Source organism: Crocodylus porosus, unplaced genomic scaffold, assembly GCF_001723895.1.
Source record: "Crocodylus porosus isolate Cpor-Errol unplaced genomic scaffold, CroPor_comp1, whole genome shotgun sequence".
Classification (NCBI taxonomy): Eukaryota; Metazoa; Chordata; order Crocodylia; family Crocodylidae; genus Crocodylus; species Crocodylus porosus.
This window is the reverse complement of record NW_017728943.1, coordinates 58,328,760-58,341,737: the sequence shown is the minus strand read 5'-3', so window position 1 is coordinate 58,341,737 and position 12,978 is coordinate 58,328,760. Positions and strand designations below refer to the sequence as shown.

The window sequence follows — 12,978 nt, the reverse complement described above, 5'->3', positions numbered from 1 at the left end:
AGGGATTACAATTTATAATAATATACTAGTGAGACAGTATATTCATGTAAACTTTTTAGAAAAATTTTATAAATAGGTCACAACAGTCCATGCACTATATTAAGGGCTCACTTTTATGGGGTTGCCAGAGAGGGGCTCCTCTAGATTAGTAAAGATTAAAGAAAACCACTTTACCCAATGGGACTCAGTGCTCATTCTAGAAGATCCCATTAAGCGTATCTGTGATGCCTAGTTTCAGTTTTCATGCTCTGGATTTGTGAGAGAAAATCCTTGTTAAGAGCAGTATATGGAGATGAGAGGCAACAGACCTGATTACATATCCATCAGCCTTCATGTCTCTGCAAGTTTGTGTACACAAAGTCAAGCCCTTACCTCTCTCTAAAAGTTCAACGTTTCAAGAAGTTAAATTAATTAGAGGATTGTTGGGGGTGGGGTAGATCTGGGCAAGGAGGAGGAGTCTGGAGTTAAATGTGAGGTAGAAGGGGCAGCAGAAACAAAAGAGAAACATTTTGAGCAGACTATTCCAGAAGTCTTGGGGGATAAGTTTCTGAGTATAGCCTTTCCATTAATTTGAGATCCGGTGAAGGAATCGTATGGTATAAGGGAAAACCTATCATGGCAGCAGGCTTGCCAGGTCATAAAAGAGAGAAGAAATCAAAGATGAGAAAACATGTGGAAGTGAAGAAAGCCCTAAGTTTATAACATATGGCTGCAGTGCTCATTTGATGTGCTCCTTATACATCGTGGCAAAAATATCCACCAAAAATCTATGATTATCTAGTAAATTGGAGGTAGTTCACTTCCAAGTGACTTCACAAGTATCTGCTTCAATTGGCTTTGGTAAATAAATAATAATTCAGTTTTCTGATGTAGCTTCAATATTAATCTGAAAAATATCAAAATAAATCACTGCTTAAAATGTATAGTGTGACCTTCTAAAACAAAATCTCTTGAGTTGTGAATAAGATGTATTACGGGTATATCAAACCTTATTTCAAACTCTTTTTTAAAACATATTGTGATGCCAAATAATATAACCCTTAGCAATGGTCCATGAAACAATAAACTTCTCTGAACCAGTCTGCTCTTCTACCAAAATGTTATTTTCAGAGATATATGTTTATAGACGAGAAAGTAGGTGTCTCCCAAATATTTTGGCTAGAATACACATAAGACTAATAGAACAGTATGCTGCAGGATTTCTCTAATCACGATTTTTTTAAGATTAAGATCATTATGTTTTCATTCCAATACTTAGGATAAATGCCTTCTTAAAGTATATTTTTTTGTCAAGATTGGACACCACCAATTGATAAATTCCTTGAAGATAATGGGGGGAGGGTGGGGGTGGGAATCAAGGCAAGGAGCTTTTCTATTACTCTGTAAGGATATGCATGATCTTACTTGAGTTTCAGAGCTGAGGTAATAATCAGCTTGTAATTTAACAGATAACATTTTCTTCAGCAAACAGCCATCACTTTACTGACCAGTAGGCTGTTAAAACTTAAAAAAAAAAACAAAACTCATGTTTCTTCAGGAATATGTATATAAGGGATTTTTGTCCCTTTAATTGTAATGTCCCAAAAATATCAACAATCTATATTTTTTCTCTGTGGCTCCCACGGCCTCATTTGCTACTGTTTCTTCTTTCTTTCTTTCTAGCTATGAGTTGTTTATAATTTAGTTTAGTTTTAAACTGTGGGAAACTGGCATAAATTTCTTTAGACCTGTATGCCTTGAAGACTTCTGTTAAAAGAGGTTTTAGCTTTAGAGCAGTCCTCATCAAATCATGGGTAGGGCCACTGATACCTATTTCCTACAAAGGCATTATCTTGTGAGAAAGTTTTCCCTTCCAAATTGCTGAGCTGAGGGGGCGCATGGCCAGGTCTGGGCAGAATGCTGTGATTAGGGAAGCCCTCCACCGTGCCCCCCCCCCCAAGCGGCCGAGCAGGGAATGTTTATTGCTATGTTTTATGTTTTTTCTACATTCCTCAAGGTACCAGGCGCAGCTCATGAACTCTGAGATTGTAGGGTGGATGGAGTGTCCCACGGGAGTGTGAGGGGGGTCCTCCTGTGCACTTGGTGACAGACCCAGGAGTGGACCAGAAGTACTTCTGGTCTACTTCCAGGTCTACCAGTGAGCATGTGGGTGGCCCCCACACACACTCCCAGAGGACGCCCTATCCCACCCCACTATTTCAGCATTCACAAGACACGCCTGGTACCTTGAGGTGTGTAGAAAAAACCTATAAGGCTGGGTCTCTGGCCGAGTCGCCAATTTTCCGAATCAGAACCTTCAGATTTAGCTTTGGCCGAATCAAATCAGGACAGTGTTCCAAATCAACAAATCATATCGCTGTCCCCTAAATCAGGCCGAATCTAAATCCAAATCAAATATTGCCTGCTTTGCACACCCCTAATTACCAGCTATTCATTGATTCTGTCTTTGTCCCATGTGCCACAGCTCAGAGGTAGCCAGTATGTTGTCTGATAGCTAATGCTGAGGTGTCTGTGAGGGATGGGGAATGCCTGCTTAGTAGAGAGTGGGGTGGGGAGGGGAGGGGGGGGAACAGATGCCAGGCAGGTGCTTGCAGAGACTGCGGGAGCTGCAGCCAGGGAGCTGAGGGGAGGGACTAGCCCTGCTGTGAAGCATAGAACCCTTCCCATCCCAGAGAGCATGCTGGGATCCTGGGGGACTCTGGTTTAATTTAAACCAGGAAGAGGTCTGGGAGAGACATTGCATAAACCAGTTTGAGCCAAATCAGTTAAGTCTAATACTACATTCAACCAGGTTTATCTCAAATTTTCAAACTGGTTTATGTTCACTGAACATCTGTTCTGTTACATGGTTAACCAGTTTCTGATCACTTAAACCAGTGTATCTGGAGTATCTGTCCCTAGCCTCCAAGTTTTACTATCAAGGCATCTCTTGAGATAATATGAGCTATATACATAATTGTTTTAGTTTTCTACATGTTTTTAGAAATCTAATCTTTGCGTGAATTCTTTGCAACCCTGTGTTAAATATTTGGGATAACTCATTTTGTATATAATATTTCACAATTTAATCTTTCATTTTTATTCTGATGCCTTTTTGTCCAGGAAGCTAACATTGTTTTCCCAATATTCTTTTTTGATCCTCAGGGTGAATCTCAATACCCTGCTCCTTCTTGGAGATTCTTCTTTTAACTCTTAAGAGTCATAGAAAATGATTTCTAAAGCTAGAAAGAATTGTAGTTCCCCTATCTGACTTTAGAGCAAATAACTTTTTGCAGTAACTTCATCACTAAGTTCACAACTTCCATTTTTAGAAAGATATTTAGTCTCAGTTGAAGGACTCCCAGTAATGGAGAATCCACCATATTTCTAGATAAGTTGTTCCTAGAGTTAATTAACCTTGCTATTAAAAAGTTGTACCTTTTAATTAGTCTAAATTTGCCCAACATCAGCTTCTAGCCATTCCGGTTTTGGCTACTACATTAAAAAGCCATAAACTATGTAAAAACTTTTCTTCACGTGGGCACTTGTAGATTGTGATCAGGCCACCTCTAAATCTGATTTCATATAAACTAAATAGATTGAATGAATTAAATCAATTAAGGTTAAGGCTCACTATAAAAGGCTTATTTTCTTAAGTCTTTACAATTTAATCTAAGCAGAAGAGTGACTGCTTTCCTGCTTTTAATTCTCAGTGATGTCATAGTTTTGTTATTGGGAGTAACAGTTGTCTGTGGGGCAGCAAAGTAAGGCTTATTACAGTGACTAAGATGGCTTTCTACAAAATCCAGGTATCGCAAAGAACAGGCTTTCCCGGTGTCATAGCTGAAAAACAAAGTTAAGTCACCTAGCATTTTGCTTAAATACTAGCATCTATGTTAATCAGTGAAATAGGTTAACAGACTTAAGTAGTGTATCCTTTCCTGGTTTGGTAATTACTATTATATGGACTTCACTCAGGGAGTATGTAATCACTTTTTTTTAAGCTGTGATTTAAGCATAAGCAAGAGACGGCTGCTGTCTTATTGTACAATGCTCTAGTGTATACTCACAGAGCTCAGGAATTTTCCTATTGTAAGACTTCCATTGCTTTGTTTCATCTTTTACTGGTATTTCTCTATCAGTCATTTGAATTTGGGAATATTGTGAAATATAGTGTATGATGGCTCCATTGTCTTGTTTGGATTGCTACCAGTTTAAGATCAAATGTAATGCTCCTAATAGTTCTGCTGATATATTCTGAGTGAATCTGTCCTTTTATGTCAGCATTCTTTTTACTGTCCTTCAGACAACATTTGGCTTATAGTTGTTCCTTTAAGTTTTTCTTTTAATTTGGTGAGGAGTCTCTCAGATTTAGCTGAACGCTTATAACATTTCTGTGTTGCAGAAGTATAAATTACATTGTGCTCTTCATAGGCAAGGTTCTGCGGTTAAATGTGATATCTTTTATTATACCAACTGAGTAGTTGGAAAAATGTTCTTTGCAAGATTTCGGGCACAAGCACCCTTCTTCAAGCATAGGGAGTCTCTGCTGTTGGTCTAAGATCTCCTGCAATGCCTGAGATTGAGATCTCAGACCAACAGCAGAGACTCCCTGTGCTTGAAGAAGGGTGCCTGTGCCTGTAAGCTTGCAAAGATAATTTTTCCAACTATTCAGATAGTCTAATAAAAGATACCACATCTACCCAAAGAACCTTGCCTACATATATCCTTAGACCAACACGACTACAACCAAAAGCTCTGTAACATTGTGCTCTTTGGGATTATAAGAAACCCAAAGTTTCATTTTAACAATAGCTTTTGTTTAAGACTAGTTTAAAATTTCTTTGTAGTACAAAGAAGACTTTTATTCCACTGTCTTGTTGTCTATTCCTGCTACTGTATTTGGCAATGAGGATGATTAATTGTGCTGATACTTCATTTGTAATTTATTTTTAATACATCTCCTAATGTATCAGTATTATATATTACAATTGTATTGAATTTATGCTTCTTCAGTTATTCCTTATAAATGTTAGTTCTACTAATTTTAATACAATTTGATACTTAAAAATCCCAACTGTATCAGTTGTCTTATTCATTGGGGTTAGTTAAGGGAATGCTTTGGCCTTAGTCTTGCATTTGCTGTCATCTAGTTCAATAAGGATACTCCTGTGTGGGGGTATGTGTATGTGGTGGTGGCGGGGGATATTGGAGGATTAGGGTTTGTGTTTAATAAGAGAAGCTTCCAGAATTAAGATTTTATATTGTAATTGTTGAATGATCAAGTTTCCCTTTATTTCAATTTATAATATTGGCAAACAAAATTCAGAAAATACAAACAAGCTTAACAACATTAGATTTCATCATTTGTAGGTTTGCTTTCCATGGTTTGGATATGTTCATTTATGCCATCTATCCATATAGAATAAGAAAAAATTTTATGCTTGTTATTTGTATACTTGAATTTCATTTTGAATATTAATAAGCCCTGATCAGGTCTATTGAATTATATCAATTAAGTAATACATTAAATGCATTTTGTTTGGGTAATGTACTTTTATAATCCATTTGTAATGAGTCGAGTCCAATTTATTGGAGCAACTAAATATAAAAATCTGTTATGTGTTATTTGGGCCTGGCAGAAAGAAAGCAAAGAGCCATCAAAGGTAAAGAACATGCAGAAGCTGTAATTTCCTTTTTACCACTGAAGAATAGATTTGGCTGGATTATACTTTCAATACTAATCTATCTCTGTGTGGCCAAATGGATTTTTGGAAACCTTCTAAGCATATTTATTTTCTGTTCTGTTCACTTCAGGCCAAATGTTATAAATGTAGTGTATTTTTTTGGAACATGCGCTGGTGTTATGGAAAAAGAAAAGAAGTTAAGATCTCTGATCTGTAATGCTTAAATTGGAGTTGTCATTTCATGCAATTTGGTCCTGGCTAGGGATATATATAAATATAGATGTAGATATTTCAACTATGTTCTAAATGTTATCTCTTGCTTTAGAATGAAATATCATATTTAGAATTCCTTATTAACAGCTGCAGCAGAATACAGGTCAAAGTCTGTCTGCAGTTTTGTAATTCTCTAATACCGCTCAAACAGATACTGTGTGTGTAAAGAAATTTAGGAATGAAAAAATAGGTCTTCCACTGATAAATATGTCTTTAATTTTCTATGACTTTAAGTAAAATGTTTCAACATTTTATTTTGTAGTCAATAAGAAAATACAGCCTATGTAGCCATACACGCCCTATGTAGCATGTTTTCTTGTTCCCAATAGTATGTGACTTTGTTTTCCAAACATCCAATTTAAGACTTGATGTTTTAGTTCTTTGCCAAATTACCATCTTAATCTTGTTCTTTTGTAAAATTTTAGTTATTCCTCCCTTATCCAATCCCTCTTTATCCAAAAGTCTTCAGTATCCAAAACGTATGTATTAACAAGGTTGCACTGTGCCTTTTATGACTGTAGTTCTAATTAGTGGATTCCAGCTTTTAAAAATATATTAAAAATCCCCCCCCCTTTCATTTTTTCAAATAGATGATAGCATTTCTGCTGCAAGCACATCTGATGTCCAGGACCGTCTTTCAGCTCTCGAACTGAGAGTGCAGCAACAAGAAGATGAAATCACTGTGCTAAAAGCAGCATTGGCTGATGTGTTGAGACGCCTTGCAATCTCTGAAGACCATGTAGCCTCTGTGAGAAAATCAACACCTAGTAAAGGTAATGATATATTTTTGTGGAGTAGTGTTTGTTGGAATTTATTTTACAGATTTTCACTTTTTTAATATTAATTTTTGCAATTTTCTATGCTGGTTTTGATTTGCTTACTTTTCAATAAGATTTTATTTATTAAGATGTGCACATCCCTTGGAATGGTTTCAAAAGGGAAGGGGGGCTGTTGTTGGGTGATGTACAGTAGGTGTTTTTCTGCGTACACAAGCCTTTAGCTATTCAAATGTAGCAACCCTGTTTCATCCAAGGTCAAAGTTGAGGTGTTTTAACTCACTTGTATCGCTACAGCCTTCTGTACAGGGAGCAGTTAGAATGTAACAGCTGCTGCCGGCTCTTGAGGAGAAACAGCTGCTACTCCCCCTTTGGAAACTGCTCCCAAATGAATGTTTGTCCATGCCAATAGATACCTGAAAAATGAGAGATTTCCTCCTCCCACCCCCACCCCATTCATCTTTGTTGTAACTGGCTCTTCTATGAAACTCCATTTCCTCCTCTTAAAAAGATTTTGTTATGCTTAAATGATAAGAGACTGTACAGTGGGATTGTTTCAACTGTAGCCTGAGGTCCAAATTTCCAGAAAATCTTTGATCTCTTCCCAGCTAACTGCAGTTGGGGGAAAACCTGGTCAATTGAAGGCTTTTATTAGAAGCTGGCTAAATAATGAATTCTAGCTTATGGCCATCTCAGAAGGGAAATGTAAGTTGAGGGGACTTTTTATAAATTGTTATACTTACACATTTACCATTTTTTCACTCTTCCCAAGTTACCACTAGTCGCAGAACTTTTGGGTTTCTAAGGCCTGTATGAAGTGACTAGTATTCACTTCAGATTCAGATTTAGCCAATTTGGGGGACAGCGATTTGTTTCGGCGATTTGAATAGCTGTCCCAAATAGATTTGGCCAAATCTGATTAAAAGATTTGGTCACCATCGATTCGGCCGAATCTCTGAATCAAGCAGGCCCCATCCCCCCCTCATTCTCCCAGCCCTGTCTTTGACTGTCCTTCCTGGCCCCAATGTCCTGGCTCTTTAAAAAAAACGAATAAACCCCGCTCTCACCAGCTCCTGTTTTTGAATAGCTTTGGGGCAAGCCTTTCTGTTTTCAAAATAAAAAGTGGGCATTGCTGTATGTAATCCTGTCAATCTATGTATAGGTTAGATTCACAACTATGATCCACTACTGTTAAATCAGGAGGGATAATAGCATGAAACGAGTAACTAACAGAATGGTGAAGCAGGTCCCAGGTATGCTTATGCACATATGCAAGCTCAAACATGGGCACTTGTGTGCACTTGCATCACACAAGTACCACGTATCCACGCACATAAATTTTGAAAGTGCGAACACTGAAAATGCAGACCTTGTAAATGTTTTAGATGTAGAAGAGTAAGGCAGTCAAATTATTATAATTTTTTCAGTCCCTGTGCCAAGTGAAAGGAAGCATTAACACTTAATTGGCAGACTCTGAATCCTGCCATTCTGATAATTTGCTGAATGGTGGCAGTCATCATCTGTGATTATGAATTCAGCCTTCTTTTACCCAACATTTAACTGATATTTCATCAATATTAAAACTTCCTTATCAAACATTCTCTCTAAGTTAAATGCTAAGAAGTCTGTCAGTAAGTCTTTGCAAACTGCTCATTATGGGAGAAAGAAATCTCTTTGATGTAAAGCAGGGGTTGTCAACTGGGGGTACGTGTACTCCTGGGGGTACTTGGGACAGCCCCAGGGGGTGTGCATGGTGGCACGGGGAAGCAGTGTGTGACAGCAGCATGAAGTGGTGAATGGCAACAGCGGTCACTGTGTGCAAGATCCCCAGCCCCTGCCACTGCCATTCACCACTCTGTGCAGCTGCTGCACGCTATACCCTGCTGTCTACGTGTCCAGCTGGCTATCAGCATCCCACTCCCCACTCCACCCATCGGGAAGGGAGTACACTCCAGAAGGGGGGGTTACCCACCATAAGGGGTACACTCCTTAAAAAAGGTTGAAAACCCTTGGTGTAAAGCCATGGATAAAATTTACCTACTTGGGGCCACCATTTTCCTACTTGAGTGGTAAAAGTTTAACCTGAAGGTACTTAATGTCTAATTCATTGTTTAAATGAGTTGGTTTGATTTTTTTTTCCTGAGTTACTGGGTGCCTTTGGCTTCTCTTTAAGTGAGAGGGAACTCTAAATACAAAATTCAATAAGACTTCATTCAAGTGAAATCAGTAATAAATATAACATCATCAATGTGCTAGGGATGATCTTTTCATATACTGCAGTGGTGTTCAACCTTGTGTCTTCTGGCCTCCTGGTTTCCCCACAGGTCCAGAAATTTGGCAGCAGGGGAATGGTGGAAGCATTAATTGCTGCAGCTCCCCTGATGCCAACTTTCCAAACCTGTGTGAAGCCCTCCAAACCGAATGATATGGCCCTTCATCATGCTGGTGAAGGGATCGCTCTGTGCGTGGGGCAGGGTCAGCATTCAGGGCCAGGCTGAGGCTGGATCTGGCATGTAGACTCGAGCCTGTGTGCAGGGCCAGTCTGTGGCACTCGGCCCTTGCATCAGATCACACCTGCAGTTCAACCCCAATGCTGGATCTGTCTTGCTAACTGGCCGTGCACCACTCATCTAGCTCATGGGTCTGAAAGGTTGAGCACTGCTGTCCAGTGCAATTAAGGGGTACAAACATTTTTCTAGAAACAAATCTGTTGTAATGTCTATGTGGTAAACTTACTGTATCCACAAGCCACATCTTGAAGCATGCTGAGCTTCCCACTACAGGCTGCCTCCTAGTCTGAGGAGAACTGAACCTGAAGCACTGTAGCTGAACCTGCAGCACTGAGTATGCTATTATCATTGCTAAGTGACAGGGTTTAGTTTGCCCACTCTAGTGCATATCAGCCTGCCTGTGACTTCTGATTTAAGAGGTAGTACAGAGCTTTGGGGTATCCCTGCTTTGCACTGTAAGTATACCATGTTGACATGGGGTTCGGGTTTTTTGGATGGGGGGGGTTGTTTGTTTTTGTTTGTTTTTTGTTTTTAACTAGCACTGCAATTAACTTTTATTTACATTTAGCCACAGAACGGTAATTTGCAACCTTGTTCAGAAAGATTCAGTTTTATCTTAATGCTTAGAATCCACAAGTCAAGCTAAATGAGAGCTTAGGAGGGTGTGTGGATGTGTGTTATGTATCTTTTTATATAATAAAACACACTGCTGATCTTTTTCCTAGACTCTTTCTGATAAGCAGATGAATTTTGGCATTACCACTGTGCTCTTTGGAAAGTTCTGGCTTTTAGTCTCTATTCTGTCTACTGAGAAAGCAGATGGACATTCTTAATTGAAAAAGGGTTTGGGAAGTGCTTATTTAGTCCGGATGAAATTCTCCCTGAAATCCCAGATCATTTACCTCCTTGTAATTTACTCAGGCCCCCTGAGCTAGAATAATTTTACTTGGGTCTCTCTGTTGCTTACAGACATAACTAATGGAGTAGCTTCAGTTAGGATGCTTTGAATTTTAACCATTAAATGGTAGAAATATTTAACTTGATTTTCTGTGAACTTGCATAAAATGTTTGGCTGTTAACAGTCACTGATTTTGTGCACAAGACTGAAATTTTACTTTAAGAATTAACTTGATGCCTGTACAAATTTAGCCTGAGAAGTTAATATTTGGAATATGCATTCCACAATCTGACTATATAATAAAATGTTAGTGGTTTTTTAAAATATTTTTTGTAATATGAGAGCTAGCATATTTGCTTTCTGTATAATAAAGGCATCTGAAGCTGTAAGTATTTTTATAAAGGAAAATAGGTTCTTTTAGGAAATGAGAATCAGTTTAATAGAAAATTATATCATCCTTCAGAAATCAGATTTAGGAAAGTCTCATATTCTTAAGAGAAGTGATTGCAGATGTATAACAGATTTTAATTAATATCAACCTTTCACTATTCACTGTTTACTGTTATCTAACTCTTGCGGTCTACAATTTGAATTCTTCATCACAGATAGTAGTGCTATAGCACTCCTAACTCTCAGTCCATAGCCTTCTACAATATAATTTAAAAGAAAGCAGACCCTGTTTATTCTTCTGGTGGGGGAGGTTAGCTCAGTATAAATTCTATTGCTATAGTCCTGATTTAGGATAGTATTCTTTTTAAGGATATCACGTGAACACCTGATGCATGTCTAGATGCTTTAATAATTTAGAGTTTTAATTCAGAGTCAAACAAAATTTAGAAGTTTGTTTGATAAATATTTGAAATACAAAATTGCAATGAATTTTGAATGAATGCTGAGATAATCTTGAGTTTTTCTTCAAACCAAAAGGCTATGCTATAAAAGTTACTCAGTATTTAATAAATATTTATGCTAAAGAGCATTCCTTCTAACTTGTTGCTGAGACAGCTTTCAAAACCTCTGTACATTTCCTGTAAGTCGCTTATCAGTAACTTTGAAGAGGTACTTTCCACAAACTAAAAATGAGTTGTGAACTGACTAAAATCATATTGAAAACGGCAAACAAAAAAGTTTTTTGCATTCCCATTTTTCAACAACCCAGTCATTAATATCGAAACTCACTGTGTCGAAGGTCTCCTAAAGCCTTTGGCAAACTGCTTTATTGTAATTTGTCCCTGCTGGGCTTTTTAGTTTAAAATAATCTTGTGTTACTTTTCTTATGCTCTATCTCTCATTGACTAGCATCTGTGCCTGCTGTAGATAAAAGCTAGTCATTTTACTAGCATCATAATATCAGAGGTATTTTTTCTTGTCTGAATGTTTATGTTGCAGTTACTGTTGATATATTAATGGCTTTATGTGGAAACCTTTTCAGTAAATAGAGAGATTTCAACAGAGGTGTAGTGCATCATTAAGCACATTGTTCCAATAGGGTTTTTGGTCCATCCAGTGTTTTCTTGAGCAGTCTAATCCCTGAGATGCTGAAAGGTGAGCTATGAGTTGTATAATGGTTACTTTCTGTGTCTGTAGCTCTTCACATCTTGGATTAGATTAAACTAGATGAGGAGGCATTTCATTAGGAAACCTAACTCATCCTAGCAAGGTGTCAGGATAAAGGGACACAGTGAAAGGAGGGGGAGGAGGGCAGAGGGAAATCCAATAGAAGACTACAACTTACGTGTTAGAAAGCAACTAACAAAGCAGCAAAAAGATATTTTATACAGCCCAGTTTCTGTCTCAGTATTTTCCACTAATCAGCTCTTGACACAGGAAATCCTCTCAACACAAATGTAAAAGGAAGGGGGGTTATTATAATATTTCAACATTTCTGCAGAAACCACTAAGCGGACTAAAAGTAAATATGCAAAGCAGAAAAGAAGGATAATATTTGTCCAAAAATGGTGTTGATTATTCTTAGAAGTTTACTCTGGTTAGGAGCAGAATTGTTAGCCTAACCTCTGTATCTGTGTAGATACCCACATAACTGGGAAGCAATGATGATTCTTTATAGCAGTTTACTCAGCTGGTAAACTGACAATCTGCATTTATGAACATGTATTTAGAGGGCAATATTGTGACTGGTGGGGTTTATAACTAAGATACAAGTGTTCAGCAGTAATAGGCTTTTACAAGTGCTGTATTTTTGTGGGAAATGTTTTTTTGTGGAAACCTGGAAGAACTGATGTCATTCGCCTCTTTATTTGATAACAGCAGTTACCATCCACTGTGTGAACTAAAAAAAGGCTACTTGAACAATGGAGAAGAAAGGAAGGCAAGGAGTATTTTAGCACTTCTGGCTGCCAACAAGACAGATTGTATCACAGCTGATGCCTGGGAAACCCATTAAGACCTCTCAGGGTTCAAAATGAATGTAAGACAAAAATGCAGCCTGCAGGCACTGCGTGTGAGGATGAGTCCATGATGCATAATGGCATTGGGAAGGCATAACATAAGAATTGCCATTTACTGGGTCAGACCATAGGTCCATTTTGCCCAGTATCCTGCATCACACAGTGGAAGAGAGTAGAGGTGTACTGATACTTCAGTCCTGTATTGGATCGGGAATACAGATATTGGGAAAATTAGCAGTATTGGCAATTGGCTTTTTTTGCCTGATGTGACAGATAATGTGGCTGATAAATGCCCCGTGCATGCATGCAGCCACACCATGTATATATGTTTGTGGCCAGGTGGGCAGCCAGGCAGCTTGAAGAGTAGCATCTGGCTGGTAAGTCTGTTGTGGGGGCAGGGAAGGGGCGTAGGGGGGCAGACTGAGGCCCTGCAGTGAGGGAGAGAGG

General features: G+C 38.3%; 1 protein-coding gene across 6 annotated transcripts in view; it reads left to right on the top strand.

The window, feature by feature from the left end:
* The window catches only part of EML4 (echinoderm microtubule associated protein like 4), a 218,051-nt gene that overhangs the window by 117,843 nt on the left and 87,230 nt on the right, over window positions 1-12,978 (top strand). For all 6 annotated transcript variants that reach the window (XM_019549410.1, XM_019549413.1, XM_019549412.1 and 3 more), the window contains exon 2: window positions 6,530-6,712. In XM_019549410.1, the coding sequence (XP_019404955.1) occupies window positions 6,530-6,712 (183 nt within the window). The remainder of the gene's footprint in view (window positions 1-6,529; window positions 6,713-12,978) is intronic.